This window comes from Protopterus annectens, chromosome 4.part0 (assembly GCF_019279795.1).
Source record: "Protopterus annectens isolate FY-2018-M chromosome 4.part0, PAN1.0, whole genome shotgun sequence".
NCBI classification, from domain to species: domain Eukaryota; kingdom Metazoa; phylum Chordata; order Ceratodontiformes; family Protopteridae; genus Protopterus; species Protopterus annectens.
Window position 1 is genome coordinate 931,649,481 of NC_056733.1, and position 19,842 is coordinate 931,669,322.

General features: G+C 43.4%; 1 protein-coding gene across 1 annotated transcript in view; it reads left to right on the plus strand.

Annotated features, from left to right (window-relative positions):
* The window catches only part of KNTC1 (kinetochore associated 1), a 3,090,908-nt gene that overhangs the window by 1,684,026 nt on the left and 1,387,040 nt on the right, over positions 1-19,842 (plus strand). Inside the window, exon 39 of the mRNA XM_044068909.1 lies at positions 563-726. Within this exon, the coding sequence (XP_043924844.1) occupies positions 563-726 (164 nt within the window). The remainder of the gene's footprint in view (positions 1-562; positions 727-19,842) is intronic.

The window sequence follows — 19,842 nt, forward strand, 5'->3', positions numbered from 1 at the left end:
TCAGTGTTCTTGCTTTTTATAGCTTTTATTACTTTTTGGCCAAGTTCATTGTAAATTTTATAGGTGCATAATTTTTTTTCATAATTCTTCAGATTAGCTGTCCTTTATCAGTCTGTCTCAAAAAGCTGAACAGGCAGAAGTAATAGTGTAGTAGATTCCTTGTCCATTTTGGTGCAGTGAATCTTAGTGTTTGAGGACTTCGCTATAGAGGTGAAATTCATTTTAAACTTGTGCATGAAGTGAACTGGAAACTTGTCTGATATGGAATTCTACACCATTACTCTTAAGTTGCATGGTGCTTATGTTGAGTGGGTATTGATGTACAGAAACTGCATTGTTATGTTCATTGAAGATGTATTCAGATGCTTAAGTTACCTACAGAAAGCACTGTATAGGTTGCTAGAGCTGTGACTTTGTTTCTCTGTGGGGAAAGTTTCTGCTTTTTTCAAATTTTGTACATTGTGCATATGTTTTGTGGAGACTTTAAATGTAAATGTTGTTATAAATGTAAAACTTGAATATTTGGCTGACTTCCTTTAACGCTGAGCTCTGTCACTCCTAGGAAGCAGTCTGATTTCCCCTATCACCTCCGCTATCCAGAAGCTGCTGCAGAGCCTACAGGAGAGCAGCCAGTTACAGCTGCTACTACGGGTGGTTGTCGACTTGTTTGGCAGCTGCCTACTACATGTCATTTCCAACAGCATGGATCTTTATTTAAGTGAAAAGGTATACAAGCCCCGCGAGTGTGCCTCTGCCATTTTTATTAAATAAGATATCCAGCACTGAAGAATTGTGTTTGTTCTGAAAAAAGTATATATATTTAGAATTTCCACGGTATGCTTGACTGTATGCCTACTTGGTTAATGAGAATTCATCAAAACCCAGTGCAGTGAAATTCAAAAATACAAAATGCAGTTTGTAACAGAGTCTTGTCAAAAGTTCAGTTCATGAAGTTTGCTAATTCTTAAAGTAGTGTATCCCAGAATTTTGCTTAAACCCTCAACCATCAGAAAGCACCCTACATCCCCTAAAATAAATATCTTCTAGAATCACTTCTGGGGAGCAGGGGGCAGACTTGACAGATTATCTGTGGAGGAGTTTGTCCTTGAGAATTAGGACTTTAACTGCAAAAGACATAATAAAAAAAAAATAATAATAATAATAAAACACACACACACAAAAATTGTGTCATCTACACCCAGTCTTTGTGAATACCATTGGTCAGATATTTCAACAAAAGAAAAGCACATTGCCATATCATATGCCATGGTATCCCAGCTCTATATGCTATCATGAAGAATATACAGTGACAAGATTACAAAATAAAGGGTGTACACAGACACACATGCGCGTGCGCATGCACACACGCACACACACAAATATGTATATATATATATATATGTGTGTGTGTGTGTGTGCAAATGTGCAAAACACACGCACACACACTGCTACTTATAATTCAGATGCTTGTCTCTGGGTCATATCTCATACCCAACTCTGCTGCTGCTTTTAAAGGTACACTGCACTAATGAGATCGATTATATGTTACCTTCCTGTTATCTTAAAAAATTATTTGTTTCTTTTTAATGCACAATTTCGTTTTTGTGTAAATGCATAATCTAACTAAATTACATTTTGTCTGAGTGCATGAGTCATGAAACAAACTTTCTTTTCAGTATGTACAATCCTGGTATGAGTGTGTTTTAATTATACAGTGCACCTTGTGCATTTTTCAGTCATTGCTTGCTTTTTTTCTGTATTGGTCATTGTCCTTATTTCACCTTAAATTAACAGCATTTATGAATTCTCACATTATTTACTGATGCAAGATCTAGGCTCTTTTGTTAGTACTAGGTTAACTGTCTTTGCGGCCTATTTTAGGCTTAGTCAGATTTCTTGTTTGGTGCATGGAAATGTCTGTCCTGTTTACTGTTCAGATTAATTTTACACCTTCACAGACTATATTACCTCTAGAGATAGTAACTGGGGTCATACCATAGGTATTTTGAAAGTCCCTAAGTATGGTTTAAAAACATTTTAGCAGCTGGCTCTCCAGTTTTAATACAAGGAAGAGCCCCTGGTTTAAATTTCCTGTTTCCTATTCACAGATCCAAGTTGTGCTTGAGTTTGGACAGTGATGAGCTTTGTTTTAGGTGTCTGGTTAATCTCTTCCAGGTGATGTACCTGCCCTTCTAAACTGCTGGTGTTCTAGAAAAGGTTTAGATTGCTGGAATGAGTATTTCTTATGTCTCTTGACTTGCTGATGCATAATTGTATGCCAGACACAGGTCACCTCTTAGCAGTCTTTAACAGACCAAGTAAAAGAGCAGAGCTTTGAGGTGGCCCATGTAGGATATATGATTGTGGAGCTGAAGCAGCATCCATAGAGTTTCAACTAGTCCCTTTGTCTTTGCCCTGATGAATCACTAGTATCTCTGGAGAAGTCTGTATTTGTCTCTTTCTGAAGGTGTGTTTGTGTGTCTGTGTCTGTGTGTCTGTGTGTGTGTGTGTGTGTGGCAGCTACTTGTGGCAGGGACATGAAGCACTGGTTGGACAGAGAGGGTGTTGGACGGCTTGGCTTGGAATCCTGGCTAAGGACTCAACTGTATAGCTGTGCTAGTTGGGAGTCTTATTGGGGACCTAGAGAAAGTTGGAGAAACCAGCCCCGGACTAACTATGGTCTCTGTGTGCCCTTAAGGGAAATTGCACTTGATACAGATATTACACCTGGAAATACTGTGTGTACCTGATGTTCTTTGTGTTTCACTGTTGCAGTCATTACATTTGGTTTATCTGCCTGCAGGTAGCCCTCAGCCAGCCTGACTATCAAAGTCTTGGGTCCTGCATCAGATGCTGTCTCTTCTACCATGACATCAGGTAGTCAGTGGTATAAAGCTTGCAGCCGACGTCATTACATCAATCTTTCTTGCCGCGCGGTGCCCGAAGCAGAAGCAGTTCGCAAGTGCCTGTCGGCTGACTCCTGAAATTTTCGTTTTCGAGTTTCAGAACTGAAGTCTTCAAAAAAGTTAAGTACCCCGTTTGGGATCCTTTTTCTTCTAAACCGATGTCAGTAAAAGTTAACAATTGTATTACCTGTGGAAAGCAAATACCTCATAAAGATTTTCATTCGTACTGCATTCCTTGCTTAGGCCCAGACCACGACATCCCTCGCTGTCAGTTTTGTGCTTTATTCAATCCTCAAACTATTCGTCACCAGTCCATTTTTGCAGCAAACTATTTCGGTACTCGGTTCAATTATCCAGAAATGGCTTCGGTAAGCCATCCTACTACTGACATTCTGAAAAAACGTAAAGATAAAGACAGAGACAGACCGCATAGGTCCAAAGCTGCCGACGACACTTCCATTAAGTTAGTCGCCAGCTCACTGGTTCTCAGTGAGGTGCTTTCGCAGCCCCTGATACCCGCTACTTCAGATTCGCAGGCCTCTACTGAGACCCATTCGGAGTCCGGTATTCCACGAGATGCGTCTTCGACTATGGAACCTGCGGATGTCTCTACCTTGGATGGGTCCAGAGCCGCAGTGCAGGCACCGGCTTCTGAGGGTGTATTCAGGCCTACTGATTTGCAATTCAAACAGGCACCATCTTTTTCTTCAAGGCCTAAAACTCGACCCATATCTAGAAAACCGACATCCAAACCGCATGGTTAGGCCCATATGCCTAAAAAAAAAGATGATAAGAATGGTTGAAGACCTTATTACTTTAATTAGGGGAAGCCAGCCTTCTCCCTCTAAGAGACCTAGAATTGATTTTCCTTCTGATTCTTCTGATCAGGATTCTGAAATTTGTGTTTCTTCTGATTACCAGGATTTGCCCTTATCTTCCTATGAGGATTCTGATGCAGAGGACTCCATTCCCTCTGCTTCCCCTCCAGAAGATTTTTCTTTTGGTGAAACCTTGCACACTCTTAGGGGGCATTTCTTCTGGGAAAGCCAGGATTACTCTGACTCCAAAAATAGGCTTATGGAATTCTTACTCCTACCTCAACACATGCCTTTAGCTATCCCTTCTGTCCTGGACATTGTAGATGATGCCTTCTTGGAATCTAGTCAGTCCCCAGACACTTTACCTCCAACTCCCAGGAAATCTGACAGATATTACAGAGTATCTGACTCTCTCAAGTTCCTTTTCAAGAATCCTACTGTGGACCCAGAGACAATTTCCCAGGGACCTAAAGGCATTAAGGCTACTACTGCCAAAAACCCTACCCCCTCTGATAGAGATTCCAGGGCCTTGGACAGATGGGGTAAGAAGGTATACACTTCTGCTACTTTGGCCATTAGGGCCTTAAACTGCCATTTTCATATGTTAAAGTATCAGCAACATATTATTGGACTACGTAAACAGAAAATGATGTTGATTCCTGACTGTGCTGAAAATAAAGGATTGCAGGATTTAATGCATTATGCTGAACAAGTTGGTAAACATACTTTGCACTGTGGTTTGGACTTTAGAAGCATCTTGTAGGGCTGCTGTCACTGGGTCTGTTCTTAGAAGGCATGCTTGGCTTCAGGAGCAAAATTTGTCAGATCATGTTAAAGCTAAATTACTGGATGTTCCCTTAAACCGAGATCGCCTGTTTGGCAACAAAGCAGAAGTCATCGTTAAAAAGATGGAGGAAAAAGTTAAATCTATGCAAACTGTTAAAGATTTCCTGCAAGTACAACCTCCCAGATTCAACCTCCCAGATTCAGTAGGCATTGGCCTTCTAAGAATTGGTCCTTTCCTGTCTCTTCCAGGCCTTCTCAGTCCAAACCTAGGAACAGCAGACCACCTAGGCTACAGTCTCAAGTTACTCACAGGCTTAAGCAGCGGGGGACTTCCACCTCCAAAGCTGGAAGTATTAAGACACCCCCCTATGGAAAACTGTCACAATGACTTGACCTTAAACCTTCCCAGACTTGCTCAACTGCATGCTCCCTTAGTAGGAAAGATCGCACTGCATGCAAAAAACTGGTTACTCATTACCCAGGACAAATGAGTTTTAAATATAGTTTCCCAGGGATACTGATTCCACTTCCACACCTTACCAACCCCAAAAGGTTGGCCAGACCTACCCCCAAATCAGTGGGCAGAGGCTCAACAGCAGGTTCTCTCTCTTCTAAGTATCAGGGCTATTCAACCTTCCAGCAGAAGAAAGAGGACAAGGTTTTTACTCAAGACTTTTCCTGGTACCCAGAAAAGACAGGTCCTGGCATCCTATCCTGGACCTCTCTATTCTAAACACCTTTTTGGTAATCCCAAAATTCAAAATGCTAACACTTCATCACCTGCTTCCTATGCTAGGCAAAGATGCCTGGTTGGCAATCTTAGACTTAAAGGAAGCTTACCTGCACATTCCAATAAGGGAATCTTGCAGGAAATACCTATGCACTTCCCTTTGGCTTATCGTCTGCGCCCAGGGTATTCACAAAGTGCCTAGCTCCAGTCATTTCATTTTGCAGGCAAAGAAATATTCAAATATATCCATACCTGGACGACTGTCTAATTCAGGTAGACAGCCAGGACATGCTTCTAAATCATCTGACATTTGTAAAGAAACTGCTAATCTCACTGGGGTACACCATAAACGAAAAGAAATCTCATCTAGTACCCTGCCAACAAATTGTATTCCTGGGAGCAAGCTTGAACACAACTTCTGAGATGGCTTACCTCACACCAGAGATACAAGTTTATTTGACAGCCTACTTCAAACTACTAGCCACAAAGACCCAGCTATCTGCAAGGAAAATCCTGCAAGCCCTGGGGTTCATGGCCTCTTGCATTCTACTAATTCCATATGCAAGACTGCATATGAGGAAACTACAATGGTATCTAAAAAGCCTATGGTGTCAGCATTCACAGGACCTGGAATCAATGATTCATATCATTCCTTGCATAAAGACAGAGTTCTTTGGTGGGCAGAGGCCTGCTACCACAATAAGGGACTTCCATTCATTCTACCCCCTGCCACCCAAACCCTAACAACAGACGCATCAGACTATACATTGGGGGCTCACTTGGCAGGGCAGTGCATTCAGGGCAAATGGAATGCGAGTCAGATGCACCTGCATGTCAATCAAAAAGAAATGTTATCTGTACAGAATTGACTGACGGCCTTCAAGGACCGCATTCTTCCAGGGCAACTATTGGTAAAGACAGACAACACCACTGTTATGTGGTACATAAACAAGCAGGGGGGAACCAACACATATCCTCTCTGCAGACTAGCCATGGCTCTGTGGAACACAGCCTTGAGCTACCAAGTGCACCTACAAGCTCAATTCCTGCCAGGCAAGCTAAATGCACTGGCAGACGACCTAAGCAGAACTCTCATGGACCCACACGAGTGGAAACTGGAACCAAAGATAGTCAACATTTTGAGAATCATCTGGGGGAACCCAGAGATAGACCCGTTTGCCTCCCCTCAGAACTACCAATTGGACAAATTCTGCACAAGGACTTCCCACAGCCAAGCTTGGAAAGTGGACGCCCTGTCCTTCACCTGGGAAAACCTCTCAGTTTATGCTTTTCCCCTTCTGCTTCTCCTCTTGAAAGTTCTGCTAAAGATTAAACAAGACAAAGCAAGGACAATACTTATTGCACCAGACTGGCCACTCCAACACTGGTACCCCCTCTTACGCAGTATGTCACTGCTGGGTCCATGGCACCTGCCTCAGACCCCTTCCTCCCAGCAGGAGGTTCAGATTCTGCACCCCCAGCTTCAAACCCTGAACCTTGCAGCCTGGCTAATTCCCTGAGCTCTCCAATAGCATTCCTTAGTAAGCAGTTGCTAGATGTCATTCTGGAGGTCAGGAGGGGTAGTACTAGAAAATCCTATGCTGAAAAGTGGAAAAGATACTGTTCCTGCAGCCAGACTCACGGGATGGGCACAACAGTGCCCAGCTTACCCCATATTCTTCTGTACTTAACAGAGATGCTCCACAAGGGCGTTTCCTTCTCATCAGTTAACATGCCTCAGCCATTTCAGCACATTATAATACTGAGCCGCCCCTCTTCTCTCACCCCGTGTGGAAACAAATCCTCAGAGGGGCCAAAAATTTAAGACCACACAGGAGAGCCCCTATTCCAGCCTGGGACCTTAACTTTGTATTGGAAAAGCTCACTCTACCTCCTTTTGAGCCAGCTGCAACCGCAGAGTTGAAACTCCTTTCTTGGAAAACTACTTTCCTTCTAGCCATCACTTCAGCAAGAAGAGTGTCTGAACTTCAGTCCCTCATGGCAGTGGAGCCCCTCATCATCTTCCATGCTGACAGGGTGTCCCTCAGGACCAATCCTTCCTTTATGCCCAAGGTAGTCCCTTAATCAGTCCATCCATTTTGCCTACCTTTTTTCCTAATCCACAGAACAAAGGAGAACGAATACTGCACTCTTTGGACATGCACAGACAACTAAGATTTTATTTGGACAGGACTAAGCCTCTCAGAAAAACTGAGCAGATGCTAGTTGCCTTTGCTGCAGGTGTAGAGGGGTAGGCCATTTCAAAACAAACCATTTCTAAATGGATAGGCCATTGCATTCTTTTCTGCTATAAGCAACATGGAAAACCTACCCCTCAGGGGATAAGATCACATTCCACTAGGGCTGCATCTACCTCTGTAGCCTTTCTCAGAGGTGTCCCTACCAGGGACATCCTAGAAGCTGCTACCTGGAGCTCTGTACATACCTTCCCCAAGCATTACCACATGCCTATGTTTTCTAAATCCAGAGCTGGTTTTGCCACTGCAGTCTTGCATGGCTTAATAGCTGGTCCTAATGCTCTCTAACTTCCTCCTCCCTGCCTTAGCTTTGGGAATCTACCCAAATGTAATGACTGCAACAGTGAAACATGAAGAACATAGTACAGTTGTGTACATTTACCATAAATGTAGATGTTCGAGTGTATTCACTGTTGCAGTCCTGGTTATCCTCCCTCCAATCCCCCCTGACTTCTCTTGGCTATACCTTTCTTCTTGTTTAGTGCATTTCAGCTTTCTGGTGTATTTGCTCTTTGTTGGAGGTGTAACGTTTATTTATTTATATATATATATATATATATAGATTATATATATATATATATATATATATATATGGGTCTACTTTACATTACCGACACGACACTTCACCGACACACAAAACACCGACCCCAAATAACCAAAACCACACAACACCGACAACTCACAAAACCGAACACAATTACACCGACACAAACAACGTAAACTACACATCACACACAATGACATATCCACTAACCCTAACCCTAAGGTCCGACACTACCGCACAGTTACCCTACCCGCACCCTAACTCACTTAACCCACCCCTACACCTAAAGACTGTCACTATCGCACACTTAACCTACCTGCACCCTAACCCTAACTCAGTTAACCCACCCTAAAACATAAAGCCCGTCACTATCGCGCACTCACCCTACCCGCACTCTAAACCTAACTCACTTAACCCGTCCCTAAACTACAGTCCGTCACTATCACACACTTACCTTACCCGAACCCTAATTCCGACACTACCACACACTCACCTTTCCCACACCCTAACCCAAAATCCCACAATATCGCACACTTACCTGACCGCTGCTAACTCCGTCAGTATCGCACACTTACCGAGTCGCGCTCACATGTTACCCTTGTCGGTCTTTCGGCTGTCGGCAAATCACCTTTTCGGTCAACTTACCTGTCGGTCGTTTCGTCTCATTCTTATATTGCTTCCCATTATGGGGGCACCTGACATCTGGGGCAAGAAAAACTATGTAATGGCGTCGGCTGCATGCTTTATACCCCTGACTACCTGACGACATCATGGAAGAAGAGACAGCATCCAACACAGGACCCAAGACTTTGATATTCAGGCCGGCTGAGGGCTACCTGCAGGCAGATAACCCAAATGTAATGACTGCAACAGTGAATTCACTCGAACATCTACATTTATGGCAAGTGTACACAACTGTACTTTATCCTCACAGTGAACGTCCCCCCACAGGTGCAAGTGGTGAAGATTGAAGCTCTTTCATTACTGGCCCAGAGTTGGGATATGCACGTCACATGCACAAACAACTCAGATTTTACCTTCACAAAACTAAACTAATTAGAAAATCTGACCAGCTATTTATTTCTTTCCATCCCAGGGCTCTGGGATTGCCTCTGTCCAAACAGACCATCTCTAACTGGATCTCCAAATCCATTTCATTCTGATATGCGTTCTATGGAAAAATCCCTCCCTGTTTGGTCAAAGGACACTCCACCAGAGCAGTGTCGTCCTCTGGTGCCTTCCTCAAGGGACTAGACACCAGTTCTGTTCTAGAAGCAGCTACCTGGACCTCTGTTCACACCTTTGCTAAACTTTACAATCTGGTCTTCATTTCTAGATCTAGGGCTAGATTTGCCAGGGCCATCCTTCATGGCTTCCTGGAAAATTCTTCAGCTAACTCCGCCTCCCCCTCTGCATGAGCTTTGGTATTCTCCCTCATGTAAAGAATACCGCAACAGATGAATAGAAGGACATAGGCCATAATGATAGATGTCCTCCTCTTCTATGTTGCAGTATTTTTTCCCACCCTCCTTCCTCACTTCCTATAGTTATTGGATGTACAGACTTTCTATTCCGTGGACTGTATCTCCACCTGGGGGCTTCAGTTCTGAGGATGGTGCGCATGTACGTCACTTTTATGGCCTACGTCTGATAGCTGCCTACCTGAGACGTACTGTGCACCATACAGTAGTAAAAAACTTTGGTATACTTGCCGATGTCGAGTTGCCTGGGCAGGCATCTTCCTCATGTAAAGAATACTGCAACAGAGAAGAGGACATCTGTCATTCTTACACAACTTTTCTTTCTCCTCCTCCTTTGCATCAAGTGTAAGTTAAATTGTGATTATGCCAGCCATACTGCAGCTCAACAGTTGGTTCCTTCATTCAGTCTTCTCTTTCTTAACTTGGGTGTTGTTTTGAAGACTCTTTGGATTGCCACCCCCCCCCCCCCACACGCACACACACACATACAGACACCTTGTGCATGCACAGATAGCCTTGTTTAACATCCTTTCCGTGCTTAAGCTCTCCTAGGTTAAGTTTTGCTGGCAAGCGCTTGTTGCTGCAGAATACTGTCGGCATCACAAGTAGGCATACATGGATAGTGCCATCTGACCACTTACAGCTAAAGTTAAATGTGCGGGCATTAAGTATTAAGGGATATGAACAGGAACCTTCACTGGTTCATGTACTGAACATAAACTCTGCATACATTCTGTTCTTATTCTCAGAAAGAATATTCTGGATTTATTTATTTTTGACCCTACATCTTAATGTTCCTGAGTCTGTTATCAAACCGTTTTAAGTAAGTAGGAAAGCACTGAGAAGAATGGAAAGTGCAGAGTCTTTGTGTCAGTGATTCAAAGTTGTAGGAAGATGGCTCGGCTGTTAAAACTGTTCTTTACTCCTGTTGGGATGACATAAACATCCACAAACAAACATATGGATCCAGACTGCAAATGTGTAATGCTCAGTCCAGATCAGACTATGTTTTACAGATCTACACTGTTTATTACCACAAGAAGCCAAACATAAACGAACATTTATTTTGAATACATCCAGTTGCTGTTCCGTCTCCAACTAAGACAGTAGACTGGTTACAATGTTAAAGAATTTCCATCATTAATAATTTTTATAACTTCATCATCTCGGCCTTTTAATACCTTTTGTATTTGGTGCAAACCTGACATGATTCTTTTTAAAAATAAAAATGCACATTCATTCAAACACTTGATTAAGTATTTAAATAAACTTTTAAAAATAATATATAATATTACTTTATAGAGAATGCATTCATACAGGTACTTGTTTAATTCAGATGATGATTTATTATTAAACAAATCATTCATACAACAGTGACAGAACTGTGTGAGATCTGAACATTACATTCGTATTACAACCATGACATCTAGTGTTTAACTTAAAACATGCACTGAAATTCACAAATGCTCTAAACAGTGGTAGCTGTACTATCCATTTTTGCTCTTTCGTTGACAACCCACCTTGCCTGCTCATTGCTTTGTTATTAACTAAGTTAATTCCCCATAAACACAAATCTTAGGTTCATAGGTAGGTACTACACTATTGGCCCTGTGGCCTATATAAGCCTAGCCAAAAAGATAGTCTTGCTTTCACCACCCAAGAAAATTATTTTCCTGTGCCACTGTCAAGCAGAGCCACAGAAGTGATCCCCAGGGTGAATTTCCTATTTCCCATCCAATCATCAAGATTTTTCTTGAAGAGTGCTAATGAAGAGCTTTGTTTGATATAGATAGTTTGTTCCAGAGTATGGGAAGTCTGTGGGACAGGAATCTATCCCTCCAGCATGTTCTGTTTATTGTGGTGACAAGGTTTAGGTCCCTAGATCGTGTAGCTCAGAGGGATTGGAATTTCTTTAAGTGGAGCATGTCCAGCAGCTCTTGTTTTGACATAGCTTTGCATGTTAGGCAGAGATCACCTCTGAGTAGGTGATATGCGACGGAGTAAAGCTGGAGATTTTTTAGACTGTCTACATAGGGCATCTGTTTGAGGCGGTAATCCTCTTTGTGAGGTATTTCTGCGGTCTTTCCAGTTGTAGATGTCTTGTGAGGTACATACCAAAAGGGGCGTTGTACTCTATAATGGGTCTAATGAGTGACAAATAGAGGGGAACAATGACCTCTTTTCATGGATGAGAAACCTTTTGTGATGAGGTATACCATGTAGACGGATTTTACTGACTACTGTGGCAATGTGATTATCAAAGGAGAGACTACTGTCCACCTGTGTCCCAAGGTCTCATCACACTTTCAGTGTTAAGTTTACTACTGCCTATGTGGTAGTTCATGGGTACAGAGTTTTTACCAAAGGGGATGACAGTGCACTTTTTGGCACTGAGCTTGAGGCCATGGCTTTGACACCAGGCATCTGTCTCAGTGAGGCCGTTTTGTAGAATGTCCACATCGTTAGGAGTTTCAGTTATGGCTCCTAGTTTGCAGTCAACTGCGAACTTCATTAGCCATAAACTGTCTGTGTTGGCCTGTACTTCAGAGAAGTAGATACCAAACAGGAGAGGACCCAGGACTGAACCCTGTGGTACTCTACTTGTCACTGGTCTGAAGTCAGATTTCGAGTATGCTACTTTCACAGTGTGGGTTCTGTCAGTGAGCCAATTGGCAACCCATCTTGTGACATAGGGATTTATACCTAGTTTATTGAGTTTATTTATAATTCCAGTGTGGGGGATGGTGTCGAAAGCCTTGGCAAGATCTAGATAGGCTGTGTGAACCACCTTACCCTCGTCTGCGGCTTTGGTGACTGCTTCAAAGAAGTCTGTCAGGTTTAGGAGGCATGATCTGCCTTTTACAAACCTGAACTGGGTGGGGTCCAGAGTTTGGAGATTATTAATGTCTTTGTTTATAAGTTCCATGGTGATACGTTCCATGGCCTTGCAGACCATTCAGTGGGCACAAAGCCTGATGTGAGGCTATGATTTAACATGGTACTTTGGTGGGTTGCCAGTTGGCTCTGTAGTTCGTATAGAATGCAGCCTGAGATGTTGTCAGGTCCCATAGATGCTGTGTTCCTGGCTTTGGCGAGTGTGGTTTTTACCTGTGCAGCCATGATTACAGGAACTTTGCATTCTTCCAGTATAGAGATGGGCCCTTTAGGGGGTGAGAGGGGGGTAAAGTTAGCATTGAACCTATCTGCCAGGATGTTGGCAATATCTTTTGGTTCTGTATATTTAGTGCCATTGTGCTGTAACTCAGAGCAGATCTGAGTGTTGCCATTGAGTTTCTTGACATAGCTATAGAATGCTTTGTGGTTGTCTATAGAATCAGTGGCAATTTTGTTATCATAACTAGCTTTGGAGGATTTTATGAGGGATCTCAGCTTCTTACTGAGGCTGACCAGGGAGTTCCTCCAATCATGGAATTTTACTCTTCTTTGCAACAGTTTCTTTCTTCTGTTGTAGAGTTTGTTTATGGCAGAGGACCACCAGATTGGCTTAATTTTTTTGGAAGATAGCATTTTAGTTCTGTTAGGGATAGCGCGATCCATGTACTCGTGTAAGTGCTTATAAAGTGCAATATTGTAGGATTCAGCAGTCATACCTCTATTGCCTGTCTGCATGGGTGTCGTGAAGTTTGCCACTTCTATCTTAAAAAGCTTGAAGTTGGCTATAGAGAAATTTTTAATGGTAGTTTCCCTACTGGGGTTGGGGACGGGATGTGGATGTCTAGGGTGATTAGCTTGTTGTCGATCTGACCAATGAGGAATTGTCCTTTGGTGTGGAATACCGGCCACCCATGTTGGTAATGACCAGGTCTGGGGTATTGCTGCCCCTGGTGGGGGTGTGGATAGGTTGATCCAATGCGTTGGAATTTATGAATTTCAGAAAGCTTTGAGCAAAAGAGTTGATACATGAGTAGTTTTCCCAGTTAATGGTGGGGTAGTTGAAATCGCCCATTATTAGGGTGTTGGTTTGTACCCTAATATTTTCTAGTGTATCTAGAAATGAGAAGTGCGAATCCTGGGGCATGGTAAGGGATGTGTAGCAAGCTACAGTTTGGATTGCAGTCTTACCCAGGGTTAGTTGCACTTGGATAATGTCAGATGCATTATGCTGAGCAACTAGCCTGGAGGTGTGGGTATCCTTAATAAATATGGACACGCCTCCACCTTTAGCGTTTCGGTCCAGGTAAGGTGGCCGAATGGTGTGGTATGAATTATAGCCTGGTAATGCAGGTGTGCTCTCTGGAGCCTTGAACCAGGTCTCTGACACTGCGCAGATGTGGATGTTCTCCATTTTAAGGAGTGCCTTGAGTGAGTGCATTTTGAGGTTTAGACTTCTATCATTAAGTAGCATTACCCTCAGATTTTGCCTTCTTGTACCTGTTACGGTGGTGAATTTGTCATTTGAACCTTGCCTAACAAAGGCGCTATAGGGGTGCAAGACCTTTAGCCAGTATCCAGAATCCCAAAGGCGACAGATGCAGGCCATCTCTGGCAAAGCATCGTGGTCTGTCGATCATGTCATCCCAGGCAGATAACTGGATTCCCTTAGAATGACACCAGAAGCTTAGCCAATTGTTGAAGTCAATCATTTTGTCCTTGTACTATGGTACCATTCTGGGTGATGGCAGAATGCTACTTAGGGCTAGGGTCATACCTGCCTGGGCTACAAGATTGGAGAGCTCCTCTATGATCCTTCATGTAGTCCAGGGAGGTACGTCTCAGGTCATTCACACCAGCATGGACAATGACAGAGTAATATTTGTACTTGTTGTGGAGTGACCTGAGTGCGTGCATTATGTGGCGGATCCTGGCACCCGACAGGCAGCTGACAGTAACTTTTTACTTGTTTAGCCTGGTGAGTGGAACATCAGTGTGCCTGACTATAAAGTCACCTATGACTAAAGTGTTGGGTTGGGTTGGGTATGTTGTTATGCCTTATGGGCTGTGGTTCAGTTGCACACTGAGTTTTTGGGCTATTTGTCTTTTGAGTTGTGTTGGGGGTGTGGAGGGTGCGTGTGTTTCTGCTTTGGAGGGCTATGTAGCTTGGGCAGATTTTTAATGAGAGCCTCAGCGAATGTAGGTGTGTGTTTTGTGTTTCTGTGTGTGTGCTTTGGTGGTGTAGGTTTTGAGGGACTATGTGATGAGTGTGGTGTGGTGCAAGTGTTTACCTTCTCCTCTTGACTGTCTAGTCCAGTCTTGGGTGAAGAGAGCTTTGCTTCCAGTTTGGCTATATAAGTGCATCTCTCACAGGTTGTAGTGTTGGGTGGTAGGAGGAGAGGGTTGTCTGTGTACATGAGGCAATTGCTGCATTGCCCCAAGATGCCCAGATTCATCAGGTAGACAGGAGAAAACACCAGGAGCTGACCCTTTGACATTCCTGGATAGGTGCTTATTTATTAAGTACTAAAATCTGTTTTCCTCTAGATAAGTGAGGAAAGTTGAGTGCTGTAGTAATTAGTAGGTTATTTAGTGCTTACGAGTTCTGAACAAGTGCTGAGTTCAAAGAAACAGATTTTAGTGCTAAAACTAAAAAAACTGACTAGTTCTAAAGGAAAATTTGAAAAGCAGATTTTATGGCGCCATGAATAGTTTAACCCTAACTAAGCGGCATTGCATAAAGTGTATTTTTTTTTTTTTATAACAGTAGCAAATGAGCAAACTGATTTAAACATAGCTGTCTTATGTTTCAAAGTCTGTTTATAAAGTATTTGATCTGATGCCAGTTTTCATTCAGTCCTCTGCTGATAGGTTTGGATCAGAGACATCAGATCTGACTTGCCTTATAAAATTAAGGTTTCTTGTTTTGGTTGTTAAACCTTTCTGTAGTGCTGTTTGCAGTCTTTCTTGTACAGCATTATTGTTGTTTTGGTTATCATAACTGAAAAAGAGAAAACACCAGCAGAGTTTTACAAGTATGGAAAATGCTCTAAAAGATTCTCTTTTCTGATGCATACACTCTGGTTCTTCTGCCTTAACCCCCTTCACCTGCAAGAGAATTGTGCTATCTGTCATACCTTTAATCCCCGAGTGTTGGTAGGACACAAGAATAAATTAATCTTGAAGGGCTTTCTACCATCTTCTTTCGGTTATGCCATTTCTGGAGAAGCTTCCAATAAGTTGCCTAAATCATCTCTGAGCTCTTCTTCAGTTTCATTGAAGACCCCTGTGAAAGCTTCAAAAAGGCCTTCTTCAGATCCAACAGTTTTTATGGATCTGTCCAAAAAGAAGAAAATTGTTGTCGTTACTAGCCCCCACAGATCAGACAAAAGTATCTCTTTGAATCAGATGGCTTTTTCAGATCCGAGGTCTCCAAAAACAAAGGATTCATTGGCTCCGGAGACCTCTGATCCTCCTACAATTTTGGACACGCTGCATAGGGCAAGGTACTTCCCCACCTGCGGACCCTGTCCTGTCAGGGTTGCCTTCTCCTTTTCTTTACAGACTGGACTCTCTCTCCAGGCAGTTCTGGAGCCTCACGGTAGAAGATGTGGAGAAGGTAGTGAGACAGATGCTTTTGGTGCAGATCCTCCCAGTTGTTGTTTCGGCTCCTACCCCTTCGGGTCAGGAAGCCCTTGAATCTAAGACTCCACCTTTGACTCTTCCTCCTCTGATTCCCTACATAGATTTGGAGCCCTTGGATCTGAGTCATCCAGGCCCATCCTTTTCTGGTCCGAAGATCGCATATCCTCAGATCAGAGGTTTACTCTGAACTCTTTTGCACTGTCGGATCCAGAGAGCTCTCTGAACCATTTCTACCCTGTCAGATCCGAGATGTTTTCGTCATCTCAGAGGGCTTCGTAGCCATCTCTGCACTTTGGAGCTTTGGTAAGAGTTTGTTTGTCTCCAACTTCTGCCTCGAGGTGGCCTTTCTCGGAGCAGGGTTTGACCAGGGATCAAAACACCCTCCTTTTATACCCGGATTCCTGTCCCCCCTGGGAAGGTCACCCTTTTGGACCTTGGAGAGAGCCCTGTCAGCTTCCATGACACAGATGGTCCTATTTCCTCAGGTTACGTATCCTCCCCTTTTCTGCATCAAGAGTCTCAGCTAACCCTCCTACTGGAGCAGCCGGTACCAAAACCTCAAGACATCTAATTGGGTATTTCTACCTCTTCTGATACACTCAGATTATCTCACTGAAGTGTTCTCTCTGGGGAGGACTTGTAAGAGGAAGTATCTAGATTCCCCTGAATCTGTCATCGGAAGAGACAGATTTTGAGTAGGGTGAAGGATCCCCACGGTCACCTCCTGTGGACATCTCATTCGGAGACATCCTTGAAATCCTAAAAAAGAGAGGTTGCTGGAATCTGTGATCTTGATGGCATTTGGTACTGGCCCTTCTTTGTCATGGGTGATTCCGCCTGCTGATGAGCTCCTCGATTTGATTTCATGGCAGGCATGGAAGGAGCCTAATTCCATTGAGCCCATAGGAAGAGGATGCCTGTTAAAATTATGACAACTCCGGAAGACTAACAGTTGTGGCATCATTTGTCCGTGCACCAGAGTCTGGTTAGAGATGACTAAAGTTAATTGTGTGGATCGTAGCCAGAGGATATATATATATATATGTATATAATTCCATTTTCTCTTCCTCCTCCAATTTCCAGGAAAATCCCCATTGTTCCACCCAATCAGAGGGATTAAGCAGCCATGCAAATACAAAAGCTGCAAGACAAGAGAGTCATCCAAGTGGTACCCCAGACCAGAAAGGATCTGAAAATTACTCAAAATTCTTATCAGTGCCAAAGAAAACAGGACTGGAGACCAATTCTGGATCTCAGCAATCTGAACAGATTTGTTCGAAAGACAAAATTTTGGATGGTCACTGTTCAGTCCATTCAGCTTGTGGAAAAGGATTACTGGATGTGCTCAATAGATTTCCAGGATGTATACTGTTATATAAAAATAAACGGGCAATTCAGAAGCTTTTTATGCTTCTGGGTAGCTGCCAGTCATTATCAGTTCAGAGCACTGCCCTTTGGTCTCATTACAGCCACCTGGGTGTTCACCAAATATATGGTAGTGGTAGCAGCTCAGTTGAGACTGCAAAGGATTCCTTGTATTTACATATTTAGATGACTGGCTCATTACCACTCTGACCAGGAACCTACTTATTATGGCAAAATAAGAGGACATTAAAGCTTGCACAACATTAGGAATAACCATATATTTTGAGAAGTAAAATTTAGAGCCAACTCAATTTCTAGAATTCATAGGAACTCCACTAGACACAAGGTCAACAATAGCCTCTCTTCCCCTTTCCAGAGTTCAGACTTTAAGGTCACAAGTCAACAAGATACTTCACAGTACTACAGTCTCTGCTCGCCTAGTATTAGTCTCTAGGATCAATAGCAGCAGCAATATCCCTTGTTCCACTAGCCAGGTTTCACATGAAAATTCTCCAGTGAATGCTGGCATCTCAGTGGTCAATTCTTCAACTATCCTTGTCAGCTCCAATACGAATTACAAACTTGTGCAAGAAAAGTCTGATGTGGTGGATCCAATCAGATCAGTTACTACAGTGTCTTCCATTTGTCCTTTCACTGCCCAAGGCCATAGTGACCACAGATGTTTTCCAGCTTGGGTGGGTGGGGCGCATTACCTAGGAAAAACAGTCCAAGGCATGTGGTCCCCCGAATAGGTCAATTTGCATACCAACGTTCCGGAGTTGAGAGCAGTGCTTTTAGTGTTGCAAGTCTTTCAGGATACTCTCCCATTAGGAACTATTGAGTTTCAAACGGGCAATATATCAGTGGTTTGGTACATCAACAAACAAGGAGGAACCAGATCCTACCCCCTATATCAAGAAGCACTAAGGGTGTGGCAATGGGCATTATCTTCCAAATGCTTTCTCTTAGCAACGCATAATCTGGTGAAGTCCATAGTGCTAGCAGACAAGCTGAGCAGGTGCATGCTGTTAACTCATGAATGGTCCTGCAATCAGAAAGTGGCAGAACAAGTTTTCCACAAATGGGGCCAGCCTTGCTGTGACCTCTTTGCATCAACTTTAAATAGCAAGTGCAGCAGTTGTTTTGCCCTGATCCTCCCACAGGTGGAGTCACAGAGGATTCTGTTCTCCACGATTTGCCCCCGGATTACTTTAATCATATCAAGCGATTCTTCTAATCCCAAAATTTCTTCAGAGAACTACCAGGTTAAAGACTAGAGTTATGCTTATTGCCCCCTTTTGGCTTCGACAGATTTAGTTTCCCTTCCTCTGGCCTTGCTTAGTTCACCAACCTTGGATTCTGGACCCAGTTGCAGACCTGTCTCATCCGATGGGCATGACACATCTGGACCTTCTGAGCCTGAAGGTGACAGCTTGGTTTCTCCAATTCCAGTAAGAGCCAGAGAGTCACTGCGGTCTCCCCTCCGTGCATCACATGTTGTTGTTTTCCTTTAAGCCATCCCCTAGGAAACTGTAAGCTAGTAAGTGGAAAAGATTTGTACATTGGGCTATTCAAAAGCTTATCAATCCCTTCTCAGCACCAATTAATCACTTGCTAGAGTTCTTGACACTGCTGTTCAACCAGGAGGCCAGTTCAACAGTGAGAGTCCACTTAGCAGCACTAGCCTCTCATAAACTCTGGACAGCCTTATTGTGCGGCACAGTTCTACTTAAACCTTCCTTTTAAAGATCCCATGCCACCTTGGGATTTGAGTCAGCCCATGATTGTGACCTTCCTTTTAAAGATCCCATGCCACCTTGGGATTCGAGTCTGCCCATGATTGTGACCTTCCTTTTAAAGATCCCATGCCACCTTGGGATTCGAGTCAGCCCATGATTGTGACCTTCCTTTTAAAGATCCCATGCCACCTTGGGATTCGAGTCTGCCCATGATTGTGACCTTCCTTTTAAAGATCCCATGCCACCTTGGGATTCGAGTCAGCCCATGATTGTGACCTTCCTTTTAAAGATCCCATGCCACCTTGGGATTCGAGTCTGCCCATGATTGTGACCTTCCTTTTAAAGATCCCATGCCACCTTGGGATTTGAGTCTGCCCATGATTGTGACCTTCCTTTTAAAGATCCCATGCCACCTTGGGATTCGAGTCAGCCCATGATTGTGACCTTCCTTTTAAAGATCCCATGCCACCTTGGGATTCGAGTCTGCCCATGATTGTGACCTTCCTTTTAAAGATCCCATGCCTCCTTGGGATTTGAGTCAGCCCATGATTGTGACCTTCCTTTTAAAGATCCCATGCCACCTTGGGATTCGAGTCTGCCCATGATTGTGACCTTCCTTTAAAGATCCCATGCCACCTTGGGATTCGAGTCTGCCCATGATTGTGACCTTCCTTTTAA